The following is a 26252-nucleotide window of genomic DNA, read 5'->3' on the forward strand; positions in this document are numbered from 1 at the left end:
TATAGGCCTGGTCTAGCCCATATCAAATGAGCGGAGACTTTAAGGTTAGGGTCACTTGGTTTGCCTCCCAACGCCCTACCCATCCTACGGCTTGGACATTGTCAGAGACAATTTTTGATAAAACTTCATACAAAATGTATTGATTAGTTTTCTATGAATTAAAAAGCCTCACGTGCTTTAAAATAAAAATAACGCTGCAAAGCAAACACATTTAAAGTGAACGCACGCAACAATCAAGCCAGCAGCAGCAAGATTTTCATTAAAATAGATGCAAGCCCATAACAGCTCCCTTATTAAACAGCGAGATTTTCACCTGGTGGGTACTCAGGCTGTGTGAGGCGGCATCATGGCATTTCCAATATTTACAGGGAGTGGGTGGACAACATTATCTAATGAGCAAAATACATGTATTCTCACCCTATTGCTCCAGCTCTAGCAGCAAGCATCCCATTTTGGTGGAGTGATCATATGAAAAGGAGGGCAGGGCTCCTGTATCTTTAACAGTTGCATAGAAAAAGGATTTTCAGCCAGTGTCATTTGTATGCATGCAGCACCTGGTGAAATTCCCTCTTTTGTATCTGGTCAACCTAGTATAACTAGCTTTAACTGTTGTGATGAAGAGGGAATTTCACCAGGTGCTGCATGCATACAAATGACACCGACTGAAATTCCCTTTTCTATGCAACTGTTAAAGATACAGGAGCCCTGTCCTCCTTTTCATATGGTCACCCTACATTTTAGTAGATTGAGAATGACCACGTCTATCTCTCTGGCAGCCAGATCCTATGATGTTGCGGCATGAGTTGCAATTTGCAACATTGCCATTGGAAGTAGATTTTATTCTTGGGGCTGCCTGTTTCTGCCCTTCTAGGCCCAAGTACACCATTGAGTTAGAATACAGGCAACAAAAAGGAAGGACACATATAACAATGCAACAAGGTCACTAATTAAGAAGGAAAATAAATTTACAGTACTTAGTCTATCACAAGTAAGCTTGTGGGGAAATTCGAGTGAAGAAGAAGCTCATTAACTACTGAGAGAGTTTGGATGAGTTATGAAACAAGATCATAGACAGAATATATATATATATATATATATATATATATATATATATATATATACACACACACACACACACACACACACACATCTGGATTTGATTGGAATGTGATGTGACATGAACCTCAGAATCTACAGTTATTATTTTCAAGTAATAACATGGACAGAACCTACAGAGGAAATTACACGTTACGCATGTGATTGTTTGTTTTTAAAGTCAGATGGCCACTTGTCCTAAGGAAAAGCAGCTTTGAAGGGGGATGATTTTGAGTGGAGAAGCGTTAGTGGGAAAGGGTGTTGACCTTTCCCTGTCTATTGCTTCTCCAATCCAAATGCCCCCCCCCAAAGCCACTCCCTCCCCTGCCATCATGGAGATGGGAAGAAGAAGCAGGTAGGGGTGGTTTAGGGTGGAAACATGGCAAGCAGGGAAGGAGTTAAGCACCCCAGCAGCATAAGATCATAAGAAGAGGCATGTTGGATTAGTCCAAGGATCCATCTAATCCAGCATCCTGTTCACACAGTGGCCAATCAGCTGTTGACCAGGGACCCACAAGTAGGACATGGTGCAACACCCTTCCACCCATGTTCCCCAGCAATTGATGTATATAGGCTCACTGCCTTGGATACTGGAGGTAGCACACAGCCTTCAGAACTAGTAGCCATTAATAGCCTTCTCCTCCAGGAATTTAAACCCCTTTTTGTGCCATCCAAATTGGTGGCTGTCACTACATCTTGTGGTAGCGAATTCCATAGTTTAACTATGTGCTGTGTGAAGAAGCACTTCCTTTTATCTGTCCTGAATCTCCCACCAACTAGCTTCACGGGATGAACCCACTGGGTTACAGTATTATGAGAGGGAGAAAAATGTCTCCCTATCCATTTTCTCCACACCTCTGCTTAAAATTGCCCACTCCTGAAGCTACTTTACCTGAGCTATTTTAGCTACCTGTGTGTGCATATAACATGTCAATCTGCCCTAAAGCTTTCTGTCACTTTATTTCAATGGTTGCTTTACCCTAGAATCATAATGGCCCGGTATTTGGGGCAGCAGCATGCGCAAAAATGTAGGTTAATTAGTATGTCGTGTGGTTCACCGAGCAGCCAAAGAGAATTGATTTGTGACTGTGGTCTGTGATTGACATTTTCCCCATTTCGAACTTTTAGTTTTAAATGATGTGTCAGTGAACATTTGCCAGTGATGGATGTCACGCACTCTCCGCGTGCTTACAACTTCAAGATGCTCATTAATTAAATACCGGCCTTCTCGAATGCTAGATGTGGTGCCAAATAATAGACAGGAATGTGTGACAGAACGGTCTTCAGCAAAGCAAATCATTAACATAGCGATAATAGCATTAAAAGTCCTATACTCCCTCTTAATGTTTAGAGAATACAGAAAACAGTTCTGATTCTTTCTTTCAAGGCCCAATTTTACCCTTAGGTCGATGCTGATGAACTTGTTACAGATGTGTATTTCATTGGCTGATCTTTGTTAGCCATTTTAGATATAATATACATTCATCACAATCTGATTCCATCAACCCATTGTGTTCATCACAGCTTTTCGGTGACACACGGGAACATTGGGGTAGAATCCAACTAAAGTCCTACTTCCCATTGAAATTAATGGGACCTCAGTTAGTAATTTCATTTCATTGGATCTACTCTAAGTAGGACTTTACCATAGCTGCATTCTACTCATAGACACCACACTGATGTGCATATCTGCATGTGTCAGTGCCTATTATCAAATGCAATGACCCACCACCAGAAACCATAGACAGGGCTGTTTTCTGGTGGTTTTAGCAGCAATTGGCAACATATAATGGTGGACAGCCAAAGCTGGCCCATCATCATCATCATCATCATCATCATCATCATCATCATCATCATTTTACTGCCTTCCACCTGGGTGTTTGATTCTATGCCAAGCAATGAAAAGCAATGATATGCTGAAAAACTTAACAATAAATTATCAAGAGCTGATCAGTATACAGTTTGCTTTCTTTTCTTTTGGTTCTGCCCTTTTGTCTTCCCCTCCCACCACTGGACTTCCATTTCTCTGAAATGGAATTTGCCCCCCTGCCCCTTTTGTCTTCAGCCCTACCCTTCACTGAGGCCCCCAGAAACTTCTCCAGAATGGAATATGACCAGTGGCTGAGTCTGGGCTATTGTTGAACCATTGTGTGTGTTTTTTGGTTGAACCGTGGGCTAGCGTGTTGTCTGAACCCAGGACATTTTCCTCAGGGTGGCTTGTTAACCATGCAGTGTGGCTTATTTTTCATCAAACAAGCCACCTTGAGAACCCATGGTTTGTTGTTAGGTTGTTCAGGGTGGTTAAAAAGCCATACTGGATGGTTAACAAGCCACCCTGTGGAAAATGTCCTGGGCTCAGACAACACACTAACCCATGGTTCAACAAACAACCCACATGTAACCACTGAGTATGGGTTAGTGCATTGTGTGAACATCCCCAGAGGCTCTACACCTCTGGTATGAATGTCTACTCAGAAGTAAGCCCCACTGAGTTCAATGGGGCTAATTCCCAGGTCAATGGAAATGGGATTGTAGGCTCAGTGTCCCAAATGAGCCTCCTTTAAAAGTACAGGCAGCAATTTTGTCTTCAAGACACTTGCTTAGCTAAAACAGCCTTCTCTGGAATTTGGTCACCCCGGAGGGTTGTTGAGTTGGCTTCTCTAACAGGGCTAGGCCTGTGCATGGGGACATGGGCATCAATACACACTATGTCTTCGTACTCAAGCTGAGAAATGCAGGGAATGCAGTAAACTCTTAACAGAAAACTCTGTTTTCTCAGATGCATTCAAAGATCAGAACTCCTGGCAGCCTCTGATGTGTTGACAAAGCAAGATCTCTGAAAAATTTTAATATCCTGTTTCCAAAAAGTGCAAAAAGGAAGAGAGATTGAGGAAAGAGAGTTTACACGAAAACAGGCGCTTGTTAAAGAAATATTTTCTCCTCAGAACTACTGGCAACACAGTGGTTATGCATGCAGAAAGAAAAACATTTTTCTCTCTCCCTCATTCCATTAGTCCAGTCACTGACCAAAAACAAAAATGCTAGATTTGGAAACGCCTACAGTTCTAATGCAGTTTGGCCTACTGTTCACATTCTGTTTCAGCTGTAGAAATGAACCTTTTAAAGCAGATTTTTATTTTATTTTTAAGACCTGTGGTTTCCCCCCCTGAAAAATAGCCACATGATAATCTGCTACAAGGAAAATGCCATGGCTGCCACATGTGAGTTAAAATGGAAGATAAGCCCTAAATCTGTGTATCTGGTATTGTTTAATAAGCCTTCCCCAGTCAGGTACCTTCCAGACGAGTTGAACTACAACTCCCACCATTCCCAGTCAGCCTGGTTGGGCATGTCTGGATTATTATTAGCTTCCATCCCTCATCCCCACACATCTGCATCATCAGTATGTAGTGGCGTGATCCCAGACCCATTAACCTCAGTGGAAATATCTCCCATAACTTCAGACATCAATGGGGCTTATGTCAAACCATGGGGCTTCTGATGCTGCAATGGATCAAAGGATGGAAGTTATTATCATAGTAGATCTTTTACAATCATGGTGGTGGGCATGATCCAACCAAAGGAAATGTGCTTCGGCAAGGAGCTCACCCTGGCCCACTGAAATCAATTGGACATAAAAGCTCAGAACGTTGGCTGCATTGTGAACAACGGATATCATGGTTCCTTCTTTCGTAAGAGCATAGGAAGAGCTCTTCTAGATCAGACCAAGGGACACTGGCCAATCAGATGCCTCTGGGAAGCCCATAAGCAGGACAGCCAGAAGAGTGCATCCTCTCCTGTGATTGTTCCTGGGAAATGGTATTCACAGGCTCTGGGTTCTGCAGGTAGGCTAGCTGTCATGGCTATTGGCCATTGATAGGCTTTTCCTCCAAGAAGAGCCAAACTGACTGGGGGTGATGGGAGTTGCTAGAACATTCAGGTTGGGGAAATCTGTGAAAATACTTTCTAAGTGTTCCTATTGGTTACGGCCCCCTTTTTCCTACCAGGGCCTTTTCAGACACATGATGTTGTGACTGATGCATCAGCTTTACTACTAAACATATTAAACCTACAAAGCTAATACTGGTTAGTTCTGTTATTTGTCCACAAATATGGAGTGAAGCTAGATGAAACTGATCGTTTCTTTCATTTTTGCACCACTGAAAATTTCCCTAATACAGCATTGTATTCCCAAAGTAGTAAAAAAAATCAGACGACAGTATACTTTAGGAGAGATCTAAAAATATTGTTTGATTATTTCAGTATATCACATTTTCATCATTTGATTATTTCAGTACATCACACTTTCATAGTTTGATTATTTCAATATATCACATTTTCTCCAGCAAACTGCCATGGAAAAACATTTACAGAGCAATGCTGCATACGTCTGTTTGGAAATAAATCCCACTGGTTTCAATGCAGCTTTCTCCCCGGTAAGTGGATATAGGATTGCTGCCTTACCTGAATTTGACATATTCTTGTGGCCTCCTGTTCCATGTACAGTTCTGTAGTTTCCCCACTATCTGCAAATAATAGTCTTCAGAATATCTAAAAAAGATTAGAAGAATAGAGGCACACATTTGCATCAAAAGCACACAACTGTTAACATGGTTTTCTTCAATCCTTGTGTGACGTAGGCAGTCTGGAGATGGCTGGCCTGGCTTTGGTGCCCCCCAGAAAGGTTTTGCTCTCTACCAAAAGGCACTGAGACAGAAGCCGGATGAACTTACCTGAGGAGGAGTTTGAATAGGAGTTTGAACATTTCTTGCCTCTCAGTGTCTCCCCCACACTTACCATGGTCCTTCAAGGTATGATAGGGCAAACTGTCAGTTCTCTATTATCCTTAATCATTAAATCAGGGGTGCACAACCTCAGGCCCAGCATTCCAATCTGGCCCTCGAGAGGTCCCCACTAGGCCACACCCCTTTCCTCTGACCTCAGACTGATTGGGGTTTTCTTGGCTTTTTTGCAGTTATTTCCCCATTTGAAAAGGTTGAAATGCCTCTCCTTAAGCTTAGTTGCTGCCAGTCAGAGAGCTTTAACCTAAAATGGCATTCTTGGCATTTGGGGCTCTGCCCGTCACTGGAATGTGGCCCCTGAGAGCTCACAAAATGGAATTTGGCCCTCGAACTGAAAACGGTTCTGCACCCCTGCGTTGAAATTTATTTATTTATTTATTTCATTTATATACCACCCCATAGCCGAAGCTCTCTGGGCGGTTTGGAAAAGTTGAAAACAATGAACATTAAAAACAGATATACAAAATTTAAAACCACCAAAAGTATAAAAAGAAACAATATCAATTTAAAACAACTATTCTTGGGTCAGTTAAAAACCCAGCATATGCTGTTAAATGCTGTTAAATGCCTGGGAGAAGAGAAAATCTCCTGGCACCGAAAAGATAACAATGTTGGTGCCAGGCAAGCCTCGTCGGGGAGAACATTCCATAATTGGGGGGCCATCAGAGAGAAAGCCCTCTCCCTTGATGCCATCTGAGCTTCTCTCAGAGTAGGCACTCGGAGGAGGACCTTAGATGTTGAGCGCAGTGTATGGGTAGGTTCATGTCGAGAGAGGCATTCCATCAGGTAAGAGAGGTGTTCAATCAGGTAATGGAATGATACTTCCCCGTTGGTAACCAAAGTAGGGTGCCCATGTCTTCTACATTATAGAGTACAGACCTCTGTTTGAAGGCTGTCCAGGTCATACTTGTTTTAAAGATAAAGAACCATAAGAAAGGAGAGCAGCAGTGGCCTTAAAGTGGCACATCAACATTTAGTACTTGGACAGCAAACCGAGCAAGGCCCACAGGTTACCTGGGGGCTGTCTATACGTTGTCGTTGCCCTGGGGTGGCTCAGAATCTGCGCTGCATCAGTTATATGATGCAGCTGCTGATTCAGAGCCAACCCGAGGCAAAGAGCCAAAGAGCCATAGCTGAAAAGTCAAGGGAGCCCGGGCTGCCTCCCCCAGTGGGGATTATTTGCCACCACCCTGCAGCAACAATACTGTGGAGTTTAGTGGCAGAGTGGCACCAACTCAGCACCATGAAGGCAGCCTCAAGGTCCCACCTTCCCTACTACAATGAGATGTGTTGCATTTCTATCTAAATTATAGTAATGATTTACAAATGTGTACCCATACATATAAAGGATTGTGTGCCAATGTAATGCAAGCCTGTGCCTTCTTCTTACACTAGGTGGCTGATGTAATTCGGGTCCTACCTTGACCTGTGGGGTTCTGTGGAGTTCTCTGCCTACTACGGTATATGACAGCCTTCCCAAAACTGGTGCCTTCCAAATGTGTGGGAATGCAACTTTCATTATGTTCACGCTGGCTGGGGGTGATGGGAACTGTAGTCCAACAGATCTGGAAAGGGCAGGTCAGATAAAGCCGAGATGTAGGCTAAGCCTCTGAACTGTAGCAGAGCAGACAGGGAAAGGTCAGCACGCAACCAAAGCTCTTCCAGTTGGGGCATTTCTGGCTGAATGGGGTGGCCTTTTCTCCACACCACAGATCTCTCAAAGATACTAGAGTTGCTTCTGAAGAAAAATCTGGCAGTTCTACTTGAAACAGCCTCTGACACAGACATCCCTTCCTGCATTTGTGCCAAGGAAAATCTCCTTCTTGTTAAACCAGCTTTTTAAACATTAATGATGTTTTGAGAGACAACCCTTGAAAGCAACATAAAGCAGTGCCTTGCCTTGAATTTCATTTCTTTCTTTCTTGGGTTCTTTCAGCAGCTTCACTTTTGTGTTCAAGACTGATGTTTAATATTAAAAACAAAAAGCAGAAACTAAATATTTGTCTGCCGAAACATACTCAAGCGGAGCATCCGGATCGTAGCAAATGAGCCACCACAAAGACTACAAAGATGCACATACGACTGAATGGTGTGGGGTTTTTTATCCTTTGATTAAGCATCTTGCAAAGAGACACAATTCAGATTTGAAAAACAAACGTTATGTGTGTTTGTTGCCAGCATTAATTCCACTTGCGCCTTGAAAGTCACATAGTGCAATTTGGGGGGTGGGGGGAGAAAAGAGTAGCCACATTACCAAAGAACCATCCAGATGTGTAGAGGGGATACCTCTACACATCTGCAGGATCGCCTTTTCCCTTACAATCCACCCTGCACACTCAGGTCCTCTGGGAAGAATCTACTTCAGTCAGTCAAAATTAGGCTGACAACTGTTACCAGAGGACCTTCTCTTCTACTGCTCCCAGACTGTGGAATGGCCTGCCGGAGGAGACTCGTCAACTTAACAGTTTATTAGCATTCAAGAAAGCTATCAAGACTGATCTCTTCCTGCAGGCCTATCCAGTGGAATTTTAGGATGTTTTTAGGATGTTTTAACAATGTATATTATGTTTTAATTTAGTTTTATGTATTTTATATTTACTGTTGTTCCCTGCCTCAATCAAAATGGAGAGGCGGGTAAGAAATAAAATATTATTACCGTATTTCTTCGATTCTAAGATGCACTTTTCCCCCCATATAAACATCTCTAAAAACGAGGTGCATCTTAGAATCGCGGGTGCATTTATTATTTCTTAGAATCAAAGCTTTTTTTCTGTTGGTGGTACTGAAATTAGTGTGCGTCTTACAATCGATGGCATCTTAGAATCGAAGAAATACGATATTATTATTATTGGCCTTCAGATGATATTTTAACATGAAATTCCATACATATATACTCAGACATAAGCCCCACTGAGTTCAATGGGACTTACTCCCAGGTAAGTATATATATTTACATATCTGGTAGCAATCCTCATTGAACTCAGTGGGGTTTCCTTCTGGCTATGTATAGAATTTTACTTCCTACTTTGGTCTAAAGGCTCTCTCTTGGGAGTTATGCATATTTCAGAGTTAGAATGCCTTCCATTCTCTATGTGTTTGCAACTTTGTTGGATCCTATTAGCGAAATATTGTGGTTTTCCATTTGGATGTCTGGAAAAGATACAGCCCCATGTTCTATACAGATGGGGGTGAAGTCTTCCAGAGCTAATGTGATCATTGATATGAAACATACAAGCTCTTTCTTAGGTCTAAAAATACAACTGCACCGCTGTCCTCCACTGATTTACACTGGTTGCTTTGGATAAACTGTATATTTAAAACCCTCCATAAATTTTGGCACCAAGAAAAGCTGAGTTCTCTGATCTCTATACATTAAATATGGGCAGTGCTGGGCAGGGAGAACGTTGGACAAAGTAGCAGGACTTCACTATAATCTCTATGTCAGTATAATGTTACATGAGCAAAGTAATTCATGTAAGTTAAAAATCACCCATCTCTTTCAAGTCAATGGAGAGCCAAAATACACCGCATATCACTACATCCTTCCATTCCACCCCCTACATAGGGCTTTTCTACACGAGGCACTCACAGTTGTTTACGGGTTCTTTACACAATGTTGTGATTCCAGCAGGCCTACCCAATGAAATTTTTGAATGTTTTTAGAATGTTTTTAGGATGTTTTAATCATGTATGCTATGTTTTTAATCAGTTTTTAATGTGTTTTATATCCATTGTTGTTCCCCGCCTCGATCCAAGTGGAGAGGCATGTAAGAATTATTATTATTATTATTATTATTATTATTATTATTATTATTAATATTATTATTATTATTATTATTATCCCCCACCCAGTTTTGCTTCTGTGTCTAAGCAGCACGGTATTTTAGAGCAGAGAAATCCAGCATTTAATTGTGAAAGTGAAAGGAAGCATAATTTCACCTTGGGTATTTGTGCTATTCCACTATATCATAGTGCCACCTAGAGGCTTTGTAGTGGAAAAGCATGAAAACAAACACTCTTTTGTCTAGTGTTCAGATCTCAATTCTGTGATGAAACCGAAAGCAGATAAAGTTGATTAACTGCCAATTAACAGCCTCATGTTGAAAAATTCATAGTCATGATGGAGCATAGGATTCCACTACCTCTGCAGCCAGTAATGGCATACCTACAACAGCATATAAACCTCTGTCAGGGAACCTATTACTGATATGTTAAAGCAGAGGCAAGTAAGCCTGAGACCTCCAGATGTTTTGGACTACAACTCCCATCAGCCTCACTAGCATGGCCAATGGTCAGAGATTATGGGAGTTGTCATCTAAAACCATCTGAAGGTCAGCAGGGTGCCTATCCCTTGCAATAGGGCATGGAGCTCTCTCCCCTCCCTCTCTCTCTGGCCTTGTGGAGACTTTGATGATGGGAACTGTGGTAAAAACTTGGCCCAGCCAGCTTGGTCAGACATAGGAAAAGCATCACTTACTTTTCCCAAAAATAAACATTTCCATGTAATCAACCTTGACAGATTGTAGCTGATAGACAAATTCAATGAGGAAGACTTTTAAAAATCCAATCACTTCAATTTAGCTGGTTTTACTAAGCTTACATAAAAAGTATGGTAATATTAGTGTCAGATGACAGTTCAGTCAAGCAAAGAAAAACATAAGGGGGCTGTAGGGAAAATGGTTCAACAGTGCCATTCTTTGGTGCTGAAGATCATCATACACTCCAGAATATTTTTTCTTAGAAGGCTGGCGCCCGAGGGGAAAAATCTCTATAAATTAAGAGAAAGACTACAAAGCTGAAACAACAGAAAGGAGGAGGAGGGAGGTGACTTGGGGCTTTTATACCATCTAGGGGAAACTCCTGTGAGGTTCTAAAAGCATATGGCTGCCTAAGGACATGCGCTAGCTGGAGATCAGAAAATGAGAACAATTCTCAGAGCCTAGAAGAGATGTCGTTGCATTGGCAATGTATTAAAAAGCGACATTCAGCTTCAAAGTACATCAAAGTAGTTTTGCTCAGCTCCAGCTCCATGGTCACATGAAGGACCTATATAGTTGTACGCATAATGCACGTGGAATGTTTGTGAAGTGCCCTGCGGCCCGCCACAGGAGTGCTGAAAGATGGGGTGCAAGCATTGATGGTAAAATTGAACATAAGTCCTGCTTACAGTAGGCCCACTGAAATGAATGGGACCCCAGCTATGACTGACCTGTGTCTATTCTAAGTAGGCCTTATGTTGTATTTTATCCTTAAACAAAAATAATTAATTGATCCTGAGGATTAAAAGTCAAGGGTCGGAAGCTGGATGGCTTGGGCCCTTGTGTCTGAGGCCTTAGCTAGACCTAAGGTTTATCCTGGGATCATCCTGGGGTCATCCCTGTTCATGTAAATGACACACAGGATATCCCAGGAGCAGGCAGGGACGACCTCAGGATAAACCTTAAGTCTAGCTAAGCCTTAGGCCTCATCTACACCAAGCGGGATATTGCACTATGAAAGTGGTATGAAAGTGGTATATAAAAGGCAGGAGCCACACTACTGCTTTATAGCAGCACTGAAGTGCACTGACAACTGTTGGGGCCCATTGACACATACCATATACTGCTTTCATACTACTATATCCCGTTTGGTGTGGCTCCTGCCTTTTATATACCGCTTTCATAGTGCAATATCCTACTTGGTGTAGATTAGGTCTTAGTCTGGCCTATGCATTGGAGGGGTGCTAGTGTGGCTGACATCTTGAAGAAGGCCAGCATTCAGCATTGGTATGTTTGGGCCCCTGCCGAGGGCTCACACTGAGCAGGGGCCCACTGACAAGAGCTCCTTGGACCTGCTCCTCCTCTTTACCATGGCAACCTGCTTGTTCATCCACCTATCACTCCGGCCCAGACAACAGTGGTGGTGTGGAGGAGGAGCTATAGATGACAATACCTGCTTGCTCATTGGCTGTCTGAATTGCAAGCAATCAGGTTGAAGCAATGATGAGGAAGGGGAGCAGTATCAGCAACAGCTGGTCACAGTGCTGATGAGAAGGCAGACTCACTGAGGTGGTGGTGGGGGAGTCCATGAGGATGCCTTGCTCAAGGGCGCACCAAAACCTGCATTGTTCCTGTGACTGATAATCCTGTCAAGGAGAGGAATGCTAATAGGCAAAACTCCCTTCCACTTGAAAGGCTGTGGAGTTCATGCATTGTACCTGCTTGGAACCCTGTGCACTGCTTGGAATAGCAGGTGTTGCAGGGAATTTGCCCTGCCACGTTTTCAACTTGTACTCCACAAAGGCCCTGCAGGCCTTTGGTATCCCATTGCACATTGTATCTTACAGGTACTTCCTTCTGTAATTTCTCCAAGATGACAGGAAAGAGGTGAGGTTAGTCACTGTTTATGTCCTCACAGGTGTCCTTACTGAGGAGGGAGACAATTTGCAGAATTATTGTCTCTTAATCAGTGTGAGATAGGAGCTTTTGGACACCACCCCTTGCGTTAACTACTGACCAGCAAACCATGAAGTTTTCCATCCAAAGTTCTCTGTTTGATGAGACAAACAAGCACACAAGCATGATCAAACTATGGTGGTACTGGGTGACCCATCTTGTTCCCAATTCAAGGACAAGATGAAGCACCACTGGGAAAGAAAACAACACCTGCTTGGTTCATCTTACCTACACTCAGTGAAATGCGACTTCCTTTATTTAGAACAAGGGTGGACAACTTGTGGCCCTCCAGATGTCTTGGCCTGCAATGCCAATCTGTCCTAGCCATCACAGCCACTGGTCCTGTTCAAACAACACGCTAAGCCATGGTTAGGCCACTAACCCTTTTGCAGCAAATGGTTAGTGAGCGTGTTTAAACCGTGATTATGTAGCCATCATGGTTAGGAATGGTTCACACGACTCGCTAAGTCACACAACACTCGAGGCCATAATGTTTATCTCAAAATGCTTAAATACTGTGGCTTAGTGTGTCATCTGAACAGGGTCACTCCCTGCATTCCTGACCATTGGTGATACTTGTTGGAGGTGATGGGAGTTGTAGTCCATCTGGAAAGTACCAGATTGGAGAAGGCTGTAATAAGGAGTACTGGGTTTCCTGTTGTCCAACACCTGTCCAGATTACTCCAAAAGAGATCTGTCTAGATCTGATTTTATGTGGTATGCCCTGTAAACATGCAGCAAGATACTAAGATCAGTTGGAAGGCAGGTGATAAAACCACATGATCCACCTGAATTGTATTTTTCCATGACTTTACCCAATATATATGGTACCAAACCAACTCTTAAGAGCATCCTTAATTCTAAAGGGTATTAGAGCAACTGAGGTCATTGAGGAACAAATCTTTCCCATTGACTGTGCCAACTAGGGATTTAGGATTGACGAACACTGGCTCTATTCTATTTCCTTAAACTCTTGACACTTTCTATCCCGCTCCCTGCGTGTCCCATTTATCCTGAGGTTTAGAAATGTTTATAAACAGCAGCTTTCCCACCTACACACGTAGTCTTCATCGTCAGCAATGTTCTCCAAAGGAAATCTTCAGTTGCGTCACAATCGTTGTTTGCCACAGAAGATGGATAAAAAGAATTAGGGATCGAAGCTACTCACAATGACGGGTGCAGTGGCATCCACTGAAAACACATTTATTTTTACCCACCATTTCATCCAACACAGACTCCCAAGGTGGCTATTTTCTGGTAGATAGTGGTAAGACAGAGCGGTGTGTGGGAGCGGGGAGGACATTGATCTGAATGTGGATTGAAGCAGATACCTTTAGGTATTGCACTGCTTTGAAAGGTTCATTGATGATCCACAACAAAGCCAGGATTGGGAGGAGATAATTTTTGCACGCTTCTTATTGAGGATGCATTAGAACAAAACGTTAACAGAATGCTGTGTGACACAACACCCATTCAGTCCCAGACATCTGCAGCTAAATGAAGAACTCGACAATTTGCTACCTTTTCTTTTTTTAAAAATGTGAAATAGCTTTGGTGGATCTCCAAACATATCTATCTCCTTTCCTACAAAAGGCTTTTCTAGTTAGATAGAATCTGTAATGGTGGGTAGTGTTTCATTATACAGCCCTGTTTAGATTGTTGTCATTCTGTCTTACATGATTTTTTTTATTTATTTTTTTGCAGACAAGACATTATTTGTTTGCTTCCTGCCACCAAGACAGCTTCTTTCTTTCATTCTTTTATAAGGTTGCATTCATTCCGTCCCCTCTGTGCTCAAAAGATAACTAATAAATCCAAATACCCAACCCAATACTTATTGTGCAGATCAAGCAATGTGTTTTGTTTTTATCTGGGTAAATGGCCCAGCCACAACAGAGAACAGTTATCACATTTATAGACTTTTCTGCTATCCAATGGATGATTTATTGAATACCTTCTAATCAGCTCAAAGACATGCCAACCGAGTCAAAATAAAATACTACTGGGTAAAACCAGTGTCCTGTCTCCAGCACCAAATGCTACACAAGGGGCTGGATCCACAATCTACCTTCTGCAACAGCAGAACTTTCCATGAAAGGAAAGGCTCAGCTTGTGGAAGGCCCCTCGACCTGATATTTGGGGATCCCAGTCCCCTCACCCCAGACCACAGCTCACCCCAGGGTCTTCTGACTCTGTGTAGCATTTTCAAGGGGATGGAAGGGCTACTGGGAGAAGGAAGGGTTGGGAAAGACCACTTCTATTAGCTCAGTTGACCCAGCATAAATCTGAATCCAACCTGTTGGTGGGCAATCACAGAGCAATAATGGATTAGAGTTCAACTCTATATCGTTAAACAATCTGAAGGACATTGAAATGATTGGATAATCAGAAATTTAAATCAATGGGAGTTCCATTTACATTGGCTTGGGTCTACTTGAAGGACACACCATGAATTCAGGTAATGAGGAGATCTGAATGAACAAGCATAAAATGAAGGGGGCCAAAGCTCAGTGAGAGTGCACTTATTTTGCATATATAATATCCCATGTTTTTGAATCCCTGGAATCTCCAGTTGAAAGGATCCCTTGACCAAATCCTACAGACCTACTGCTGATAGGTTCTGGCAGTGCTGGGCCTGATTATTAGCGATCTAGCAGTATAAAACTCAAAACTCAAATAATATAGTTGGTGAAGTGATGATCTTTACGGGACTCCAATCTCCAGTGTTATTTTTGAACCCTAGGAAAATATAACTAAGGGTAGATCTACACCACAGCTTTGTAGCGGTGTTGAAGTGCACTGATGGGGCACATCCACATCCCATATACCACTTTCATGGTGTGATCCCTGCTTTTTATTCCACATTTTCTTCGGCTGCCCCTTACGCCTGGAACGCTCTTCCAGAACATTTGAGAACTACAAGTTCAATCGCAGCTTTTAAAGCTCAGCTAAAAACTTTTCTTTTTCCTAAAGCTTTTAAAACTTGATGTTGTTCGGACTTTATACTGTTAGTTTGGTGCATTCTCTTACCCTCCTTATTGCTTTATTATGATTTTATTAGAATGTAGCCTATGCAGCAGGGTCTTGCTATTTATTGTTTTACTCTGTACAGCACCATGTACATTAATGGTGCTATATAAATAAATAATAATAAATAATAACATTATGCCAAATACTGCAACAAATGTCATTGTGTGTACTACGAGGTATAAATGCGCAAGAGGGAAATACGTAGTGTTGCCCTGATGGGATCGTAATGATTTGACACAACGTGTAGATCTGGCCTAAGCCTTGAACACAGGAAAAAAATACCTCCTGTATACCTTGGCTAATGTTTCAATTTATTTACATACCCCACCTTTCCACCAAGAAAATGGCAATCAAAGTGGCTAGCAATCATAGAAAACAAAATTTTAAAATAAAGACATGGGCCTTGCAGGATGGATTGGGTGAAAATCTCACAATATTTTTATCGCAAGGTCTCCCCCTCTGTTCACACGTGGCGTGTGACAACCTCAGAGGGAGAAGCGTTGCACCCACCATGTGGTTTTTTTTCTTAAAGGAGAAGATGTGCAATAGGTAAGCTTTTTTTTTTAAAAAAAATCCCCGCTCACCCCACCCCACCCCTGATGGGCGCAGTGCCGCTGACGCTGGCTGCAGTTTATAGGAGTTTTAATCTGAAACTTCTAGAGGGCACTAGGTTGCCTATCCCTGTAATAGGCAATTGGTCTAACCCAGCATGGCAGTTCTTAAGTCTGCTGAATGCACTGCTGATCAGGAGAAGGGTCTCCGCACAACTGGCAGCTGTATTGATCCATATCAACAAACCAGCTCCAGCAGTTTTCATCTCTATCAGAAGTAGGAATTTTGTAAAGCTAGTGCGTCATAATTCCCCATTCAAGACCAAGCCAGCCCAAAATAGTTTGCATTACAACAGGAAACAATATACTGTAGCTGGGGAAAGACATTCCCTGTCCTGGCATCTGTGAAAATTATGGCTGAGCTTGGAGGGAACAGGGAAGCCCGAGGAGGGTGGCAGATCAGCATCCCTGATAATATAGAAGCACTATGTCCTTGCAAGCCATGGGTCCACTAGGGCACTGGTGGGCAGTCCTGCCCTATCACCCCCATAACGAAAGGGTAGAGAACTTTGTGCCCTTCAGAAGTTTTGGATTACAAGTCCCACAATCCCCAACCATTGTCCATGCTGGCTGGGGCTTATGGGAGCCGTAGTCCAAACGTGTGGAACTGCTCCAAAATCCAACTGCTTGATTGGCCTCCTCTGATTGTAGCCTTAGCAGTAGCTGAACTGTGTGACTCAAGACTTTGGGCCCTCCGCAGCGATGGCCTAGAATTGCAGCACACACCACTGCACAGGCGGGCAGCTGCACCCATCGACTGTGTTGTGTGGCATCGCATCCTGCTGTGATTCATCAGAGCATCCTGAGTGTGCGACCTGACCTAGCAGGCCTCTTGTTGAAAAGATGTAGGCGTTTAAACAGTACGTGCTGCTCAAAACACACAAAAAGCCCGAAGAGCTGGAATAGTCAGGCCAGCAAATGTCCCATACTTCCGGGGACTCTGGGGCTTGAACTGGGAAGGCAGGGGCCTCAGCTAGACCAAGGGGTTGTACTGTGACGATCTCGCGATTTTATGATCACAAGATCGTCGCACTGGTCTACACGCGGCGCGTGACATCGCAGCCGCCATTTTTCTGTTTTAAAGAAGGAGCGCTTGTGCGCAGAAGGTAATTCTGTTTTTCAAAAAAATAATTTCCCCCGCTCCCCCTACCCAATGGGCGAGATTCCAGGCTCCTCGCAAGGAACCGGGACAAACTGCGACGCCCACACACATCTTCCGCAGTCTCGAGTCGGAGAATACACATTCCAGTTTTAGATTCAGATATGGCCACTCCTTACTTAAGCCTGCAATCTCCAGTCTTGACCAAGTTCGTATAATTCAAGGGTCTTTAGGTCCAGGAGCCCTTCTAGGATCCCTTTCCAGTCCTTCAGGGTCCCCCAAATAACCACACCCACTTCCCCTGGCCCCACCTCATTCCTCCAACCAAAGATTGTTTGATGACTTTCTGGCTTTTGTGACTTCCCCCCATTCTAAAAGGCCTCTCCTCGGACGAAGGCCTTAGCTAGACCAGGCTTTATCCTGGGGCAAACCCCGGGATCATCCCTGTGCATCCCTCCCTTGCCCCGAGATAGAGCCCTCCCCTTTGGGCCCGCTTTGTCAACGGTCTCGGGCTGAGTCCGAGACCGCGGAACGTGTGGCCCGTTTCCACGGTTTGACCTGGCTCCGCGCGATTACTAGCGCGGAGCCGGGAGCTGCACATGGGGTGCAACGCTCCTCAGGAGCGCTGCACCAATCGGGGTTAGGGTGGGGGGAGCGGGGAAACTAAATTAAATTTTAAAAAACCCTTACCTTCAGCGCACAAGCGTTCATGCACTCCATTTTCTTTTAAAAAATGCAGGCACGACGCCTCTCTTCCTGAGATCGTCGCGCCTCATGTGTAAACGGAGGAGGGATCTCAGGTTAATCGCAACGTGAGATCTTCCCTCCTCCGTCGCAGAACAAAAGGTTCTAGCTAAGGCAATAGTTACTGGCGGTAAGAGCTTTTAAGTACGCTGGTATTTTTAGCCCTGCCCCTTTTGCCTTTGGCCCCGCCCCCCACTGGAACATGGTCCCCAAGACCTTCTCCAAAGGTGTTAAACCTCAGGCTGAACGAGGTTCAACACCTTTGCTATAATAAGGCTCCATCATGTCCCTGATCTGCGATAGGCGCATCACACATGGAACAACTGCATGTACACGTTTGGCTTTTCAGGGCTGTAATGGTGCATCACACATGGAACAACTGCATGTACACGTTTGGCTTTTCAGGGCTGCAATGGCGCATCACACATGGAACAACTGCATGTACACGTTTGGCTTTTCAGGGCTGCAATGGCGCATCACACATGGAACAACTGCATGTACACGTTTGGCTTTTCAGGACTGCAATGGCTGCGTTTGGATGTAAACCAAACTAAACTGAAAACAGAGGCAGGCAGCCTACCTTTTCTTCTTGATAGATGACGACCAATTGTTGCTCCACATCTCTTTGCATTTTGAGGTTTGTTCAGACTTCCGAATTCCAGTTTGATTAGAAGTTGTTCTGTTTATATAAAAAGGAAAAAAATCCATCTTTGAAAGAATATAGAAATGCTCTTGGCAATGGCACAATGCATTGCTGTGAAGCAAAGATAAGCAACAGCTAGAGTTTGGGAGGAGAAGAAACATCAGCAAAGTCTATTTTGCTTTCATTCTGTGGTTTCCATCTAGAGAAGGACTCCTTTGAGTTGCCACCAGAAGCGCATTCGGGTTTTTAAAAATGAAGTTTAGCTTGTATCGCACGGTGCATTGTGCTGATTCTGATGTAAATCAGAAATGCAATGTTTCTTTTAAAAAACAACAACGGAACTTGCATATAGCTTCAACATAATTACATTTCAAAAATGTACCGGAATATTTGAACAATAAATATTAATGGCTTCTACAGAGCTATTTCCAAGATGCTAGTTTCAAGAATAAATGTGCATTTCAGATAATACAATTATAGTTTATTTATTACTTTTATAGGCTGCCTTTCTTCATGATGGAACACAAGGCAGCCTACCCAGGATTCCCAGGCAGACTTACAATGAGTAGAGACGAAGGCCATAGCTAGACAGGGCTTTATCCAGGGGTGATCCCCGGGATCATCCACATGACACACAGGGGATCAGGGAGGGATGATCCCTCCCTTGCCCCGGGATCTCGCCCTCCCCTTTGGCCCTGATGTTTTCACGGTCCCGGGATGAGCCCAAGACCGTGGAACGTGTGGCCGGGTGCCGCGGGAATCTGTGCGATTCCTCATGAGCAGCTGGGAGCTGCGCCCATCAGGGGTAGGGTGGGGGAAGCGGGGAAAGTAATTTAATTTTTTTTAAAAAAACCTTACCTTTTGCACACGAGCATTTGTGCACTGCTGTCCCTTTAATAAAAAAAATGGCGGGAGCGACACCTCTCCTTCTGAGGTTGTCGCGCGTTGTGTATAAACAGAGGAGGGATCTCGAGTTAAACACAACGCAAGATCTTCCCTCCTCCGTAGTGGGCTAACACGTAGGTCTAGCTAAGGCCATATACCTATTTAGGATGTCCAGATTTCCTGCGGTAAGCTCACGTTCTAGGCCTTTGATATCAGAAGCACACCTCAATATTGCAGCAAAATGTTCAACAGAGAATTCCATTCAACTCATTTATTTATTTATTAAGGATGTTCTCTGTAGGTTTAGCTGTTCACCTGCAACTCAGCCCAAGTTACAGTGGCTATGTGTCCAGTTGTACAGAGGGCAGTCCCCTGTTTGAAGCTGTCCTCTGTTTGAAGCTGTCCTCTCTTTGAAGGAGTGTCCTGTTGAATTCCGGTTTAAAGATAAAGAACAATAGGAACCATAAGGGAGAATACAGAAGAACCCTGGTTCTATCCCCAGCTTCTCCAGGTAGGGCAAGGAAAGAATCCTGCCTGAAATCCTGGAGCATTGCTACCAGTCAGTGTTGGCAGTACTGGGCTAGATGGACCAATGGTCTGACTCGGTATAAGGCAGTTTCCTATGTTCCTGTGTGACAGTGGTCCATCCAACAGTAAGCCCCTTAACAGAAGACTTAAAACGCAAGCACACAGCTAACCTGGTCACAAACTTCCACACTATTATGAAATAATTTTGATAATGTAATTAGAAATACAGTACAATAATTATTTCCAAATTTGCATCAAATACATATAAATTAGCACATGCAAATTTTATTCAGCCTTCTCTGGTTATCACATCTGCTTTGTCTACCGCAAGCAACATCTAAGCACGCCCAAAGTTTGAGGCATTTGGATGCTCAGTCATGCAAAATGTACCGGTGCAGAAAATATAAATGAACTCGTACACAATCTCTGTTTGAATTACAAAAATATTAAAGTTCGCTGAAAGGAAGCCAAGGCGCATTACACACTAAAGAATTATGGACCTACTTAGACTAGTTTTATGAGCCATATAATTTTGAGTTTAGGTGGCATCATTAGCAAACAGTGCTTCTGCTGTCCTGCCTGTCACTGAAACTATTACCATGGGCTTTGCCCTCTCCAATTCTATCCTAATTGGATTTCACATTGTGTCTGTTATTCCTCTCTCCTGAATGTGGTTCGTGGTTCTCTGGTTGCGGGAGGACATTTCCAGAACATAAATGGTCCTCCCCTGCAACCCTGGTTCTGTCTTAAGATGGCCACTTAGACATCTCCAAAAAGGAAGAAATGCATCAGCGGGAGGGGGGAAAGGATAAAAGAGGACTCCAATCTGCATATGTAAATTTATGCAAATATATAAGTACAGGTGCAAATTTGCAAATACTAACTATAACTTAAAGGGAAACGCAATACATCTCGCCACTGCAGAGAAGACTGGATGATGGGCATCCCTAAGGCTCCGCCCTGCTCTCCTTCCTTATGGTTCTTTGACCTTAAACCAGAGTTCTATAGGACACCTCTTAAAAAAGGACACCTTCAGCCAGCTCTCCAAACTAGAGGAGTGACTTTTGCAAAGTAGGGCACCTGGCCACCTTATTGTGCCTGCAGAAGGAGAAACAGGCATAATAGTACCCATAATAACCGGACTGGTGGAAGCAGGCTGGGTCATGCAGCGTTAGGGTTGGTTCCCCCGCCCCCAGCTCCGGGAACTCTGATGTCTCCAAGCACAGCACTTTAATTTCCCCTTTAGGAATGAATGATGGGCACACACATATAATGGAGAAAATAACATGCTGTACTAAAAATAAAGGGAATGTTGTGAACTGTCTCTTAGACGAACAGATAATCATATAAGCCAAACAGCGAGTAGCACTCTGATTGTAGCTGTATTAAATAGTATTAACAGGACAGCGCGAACAGCCGGAATCAATGTGCTAGATTGCAATTGTGTATGAATGAATGGTGTGTATTTACCACTTCCCCAGCGTGACGTTGCATTACAGTGGTAAACATGTTATGTCGCCATAAAATGCAAGCACATCAACTTGAATATTTGGGGAGGGGGGCGATGGCATACAGCAGAAAACACTAGTAAAGCAAAGCAAATCCAGCAACCACAGCCAGAAGCATTATTGTGTCCTAACAACAGCAGCAGGCTTTAAATAAAATCAATCATGATCTCGAGTTGAAAAGCAAGTAGCTTAGAGTCATGCAACTCAGTTCTATTCGAGTCTCAGGGCCAACTGATATAATATTATTTTTGTTGGGTTTTGATATCCAGCAGTCATTACATCTTGGAAAACGTGTCATAGACAAACTCATACTGCACAAATCTCATGTTCATTCTTTTTCTGGAGTATAGAATCATAGAATCATAGAGCTGGAAGGGGCCTATAAGGCCATCGAGTCCAACCCCCTGCTCAATGCAGGAATCCACCCTAAAGCATACCTGACAGCTGGCTGTCCAGCTGCCTCTTGAAGGCCTCTAGTGTGGGAGAGCCCACAACCTCCCTAGGTAACTGGTTCCATTGTCATACTGTCAGGGATGCTTTAGGGTGGATTCCTGCATTGAGCAGGGGGTTGGACTCGATGGCTTTGTAGGCCCCTTCCAACTCTGCTATTCTATGATTCTATGATTCTATAATTCTAACAGTCTAACCACTCCACAAAACAACAACAAAATAGAAGAATGTAACGTGCCATCCAGCCCCCCATTTGTGATTCACATTCCCTCTGTGGTAGCCAAGGCAAAGCCAGCCCTACTGTTAGGCAGAGTGAGGCAACCGTTCCTCTTGAGCCCTTCGGGGGATTCCCTTCTCTTGTAGGATAGAGCTATGAATGCAACACAACCTGTCCTGCACCCCCTAAACTAGTCTGCTGTCCTCAGTTGTAATGGTGAATACAATCCCTTGACTAGAGTCAAAGTAAAATTCAACTGCCAGTCCAGTCGGCTTCTGAATGTGGAATGGAGGTAGGTGAGGGTATCATCTTGTCCTTTGCCTCAGGTAGCAAAACATCTTGGGCCAGCCCTGAGCCAATGACACCCAAAACTGGTAAAGACTGAATTTCTTAGTCCAATACCTTTTTACCCAATTGCAATATAATCATTCGTTTCAGATATTCAGTGGCTTTAACTTTTTCTGCATGTTAACTCTCCCTTTTTTTCTCAGTCTTGCTAATACTGGGAGTATTATCCAGATTATAAGAGGATAGACAAAACTAACTCCAGCCACATGACCACACGCACAATAGATGCCCCTGTGCCTAGGTCTGGCACAATACATTTTCTTGCCTCAGGTGAAGGACAACATGGCACCTCTCCTCCCATGCCAAGTACACAAGCCAACTTGACTGGCAATGGAATCTTACTTCAATACTAGAGATGGGACACTGTCCCGCACTGCACCTGAGGGCAGCAGGCTATAGGGTGGCCATCCTTCTTCTTTTACAGAGAACAGTCCTCTATTTGAAAACCAGAGAACTGCACTCCATTTTGAAGGCATCCTCTATTTGAGGGACTATCATGTCAAGTTCAGTTTAAAGATAAAGAACCATCAGAACAAACAGTTGGGCCTTGTAGTTGCTCATCAACAGCATCTGTACAACAGACTGAGCAGGTCCCAGTCTTCTACGCTAGGGGGAGATGTACTGTATTTCTATTTAAATTACAATAATAATGCCTAAATTTGCATCTATACATATAAATCAGCACATGCAAATTTAATACAAATTGAGAGAGACGTTTTTCTCCCTCTCTCATAATAGTAGAACCCAGGTTCATCCCATGAAGTTGATTGGTGGGAGATTCAGGACAGATAAAAGGAAGAACTTCTTCGCACAGCACATAGTGAAGCTATGGAATTCACAAGCACGAGATGTAGTGGTGGCCACCAATCTGAGTGGCTTTAAAAGGGGTCTGGATACATTCCTAGAGGAGAAGGCTATCAGTGGTTATAAGTCCTGATGGCTACATGCTACCTCTAGTATCAGAGGCAGTAAGCCTATATACACCAATTGCTGGGGAACATGGGCAGAAGGGTGATGTTGCACTTGTGTCTTACTTGTGAGTTCTGGTTGACAGCTAGTTGGCCGCTGTGTGAACAGAGTCTTGGGCTAGATGGACCCTTGGTCTGATCCAACATGGCTCTTCTTATGATCTTATGCCCTTTTGGGTGATGCATTTCCTGTTTGTTTTGTTTTGTTTTGTTTTTGCAGTTCATAAGTAGCCACCATAACAACTAGCCGAGAGGATGCAGGGCACACACAGATCTCAGCATCCCCAGCATCTCCAGCATCTGTTGCCTGACCAAGCCGCCTCAATCTGCCTTGCCGGAATCTTTGCATCCTCTGCTCCCTCATTTCTCAAAGAGCTGGCGAGGTTTCCTGATTGCTGGCTATACTTTCCCCTTCTGGCCCCAACACTGTCCTAAGTGCCTGCTGCTGTTCCCCAAATTTACCACTTTCTCTACCTTGTCTTACCACAGGCACATGGGCAGTTGGGTTGTACCCTATTAACAGGATGGAAAGTTGCACAGATGCCCCAATGCCCATTTCTTCTTCCCCAAATCTAGGACTCCCCTGCTACTTACAGATTAGATACCTCCTCCGACCCAAAAATTGGTATCACGCGTCAAGTCCGACAGTGTCCTCCCATGTTATTGTATTCTTAACATTGCTCTGTTCATTATTCCTTCTTTCACACTGTATTAAGTGAGCTAGTATTGCCATTAGAAACCAATATCTGTTTCTCAGTAGGATACATGCTTTTAACTTCTTAAGTATTCTGCCACTAATTTCATTGAATTAGATAATGAGACTGCATTGCTGTTTTAGGGTTCATGACACTTTGATTAATAAGGTAATATGCAATCTAAATGCTGGGTGAAATGGACCGTAAAATCTTAAACTGCAGAAGTAACAATTTGTCTTATAACATTAATCATGGCAACTATGTAAAAGATGGTCTGACATTCAGTGTTTTTTCCCCCTTCTCCTTTCCTTCATGCAGAATTGTCACTAATGTTTTGACCAAGTAAAGAAGATCGAATTAAGGCTTCGCCGCCAGACATCTCCCCTCCAATGCCCAGAAAACTCATCTGGTTTTCTGGCATATTCTTCATCAACTGAGGCTCCTACGCAATGGGAGAAGGAGAATTGGGCCCTTGGAAATAGCTGCAGTTCATATGAGCAAGAAACCCACTCTTCCCTAAGACGGGGCAAACAACTGGTAACCTGTGACCAGGAGTCTTGGTACAAGAACTAGCTGCTGGTTGGGGAACAGTGATATCAGTGAGTTGGAGAATCCACTGCAGATTTCAGCCAGTCAGAACTCGAAAGGAGACATCCAAGCTGCTAACCGGAGTGGATTCGTCACCCAACTGACATCCGAGCCACCAGCCTCCACTGGTACAGGACTTTTGTTATTGTTGATGAGGGCCCCATTCCCTCTGAGGTAATTTGTCAGGGGCCACAAGCCAGGAGTCACCCATTTCTCTCTCTTTCTGCCACCCCTTTTTTCTCTCTTTCTGCCACCCCCTTTTCTCTCTCTCTTTCTGCCACACTAACCCCCCCTCTCACAGGCCTTTGATAGATCTCATGTTGTCAATAACATGAGATCCCGCCCTCGTTTACAAGTAAGGCCAGGCGACTCAAGAAGAGAGCCGTCGTGCCCGCTATTTTAAAAAAGCTTTTAAAGGGGATGATGTGCACGAACGCTCGGGTGTCAAGGTAAGGGTTTGGTTTTTTAAATTGGGTTTCCCTGTTACCCCCACCCTAACCCCGATCGGTGCAGCGCTCCCGGCTCTGCGTGATTACTCCCGGCTCGGCCCGAGACAGCGGGGAAAAAGCGGGCTTGAAGGGGTAGGCTATATCCTGGGGCCAGGGAGGGTTGATCCCTGCCTGAGCCCGGGATCCCCTGTGCGTCATCTGGACGCACAGGGACGATCCCAGGCATCACCCCGGGATATAGCCTGGTCTAGCAAAGGCCTCAGACTCTCTTTATCCTACTTCCTTCTCACCCAGAGAAGGCCAGGTGGCTCTTGCCAATCACTTGCAGAGGGCTTCTGAAATTAGGTCATGTGGCTTGTTACAGAGGACAGTCCTCATTTGAAAGGCTGGCTGGGGGTTGTCTTCTCTTTGAAGACATTCTCTGTTTAAGGGGTTGTCCAGTCCAAGTCTGGTTTAAAGATAAAGAACCACCATGAGAACAATTGTCCATCAAAGGTTAGAAAGAACAGGCACGCACCCCATAGATCACCTGGTCACAGTCTTCCACGCTAGGCTGAGATGTACTTTATTTCTATTAAAATGATAATAACTATAATAATTATTTCTAAGTTTGAATCTATTCATATACCTCTGTGCATGCAAATTGTATGCAAACCACTGTCCTCATTTTTTGGTGATGCATTTCCTCTTTGGGGGTAATTCATCAGCAGAGACCTCATATCAGGCCAAGAGCTGCATGCAGTGCTTAGGCCACTGGTTGCCAGCCCCTGAGCTGTGCCCACGAGCTGCAAAACTGAGAAGGGAAGCTGTCGGCCGACAAGTTCTCCATTTCAAAGCCTGAGCCTGTTTTTTCGCACAATTCAGGTGGAGCGAGCTTGCATGAGCCAGCTCAGCAAAAAGGAAGCCTAATCAAATCAGAGATGTGCCGGGAGGGAACAGAACACTACTGAATGCTGAATGCATTGAGAGCCACTGTGAGTTCAGTAGCTGCAATGATGCGATGGTGTCCTCTTCCCTAGAAACCTTCGCCTGTCTGTGGAGGGCTTGGCTGCGGTGAACGAAATGCACTCTGCATGTGCTCAAAGGCACTTATATCCAGGAGTTATAGGAAATTAGACCTAATGCTGCAAATACTGCAGCTAAGCTCTATTTCACAAT

General features: G+C 43.9%; 1 protein-coding gene across 1 annotated transcript in view; it reads right to left on the reverse strand.

Annotated features, from left to right (window-relative positions):
- The window catches only part of ST8SIA6 (ST8 alpha-N-acetyl-neuraminide alpha-2,8-sialyltransferase 6), a 47822-nt gene that overhangs the window by 13639 nt on the left and 7931 nt on the right, over window positions 1-26252 (reverse strand). The window contains exons 3-4 of the mRNA XM_063147616.1: window positions 18396-18494; window positions 5560-5646 (exon numbers count right to left, since the gene is read on the reverse strand). Of these exons, the coding sequence (XP_063003686.1) occupies window positions 5560-5646; window positions 18396-18494 (186 nt within the window). The remainder of the gene's footprint in view (window positions 1-5559; window positions 5647-18395; window positions 18495-26252) is intronic.

The sequence above is a fragment of the Elgaria multicarinata genome, chromosome 1 (assembly GCF_023053635.1).
Source record: "Elgaria multicarinata webbii isolate HBS135686 ecotype San Diego chromosome 1, rElgMul1.1.pri, whole genome shotgun sequence".
Lineage (NCBI taxonomy): Eukaryota > Metazoa > Chordata > Lepidosauria > Squamata > Anguidae > Elgaria > Elgaria multicarinata.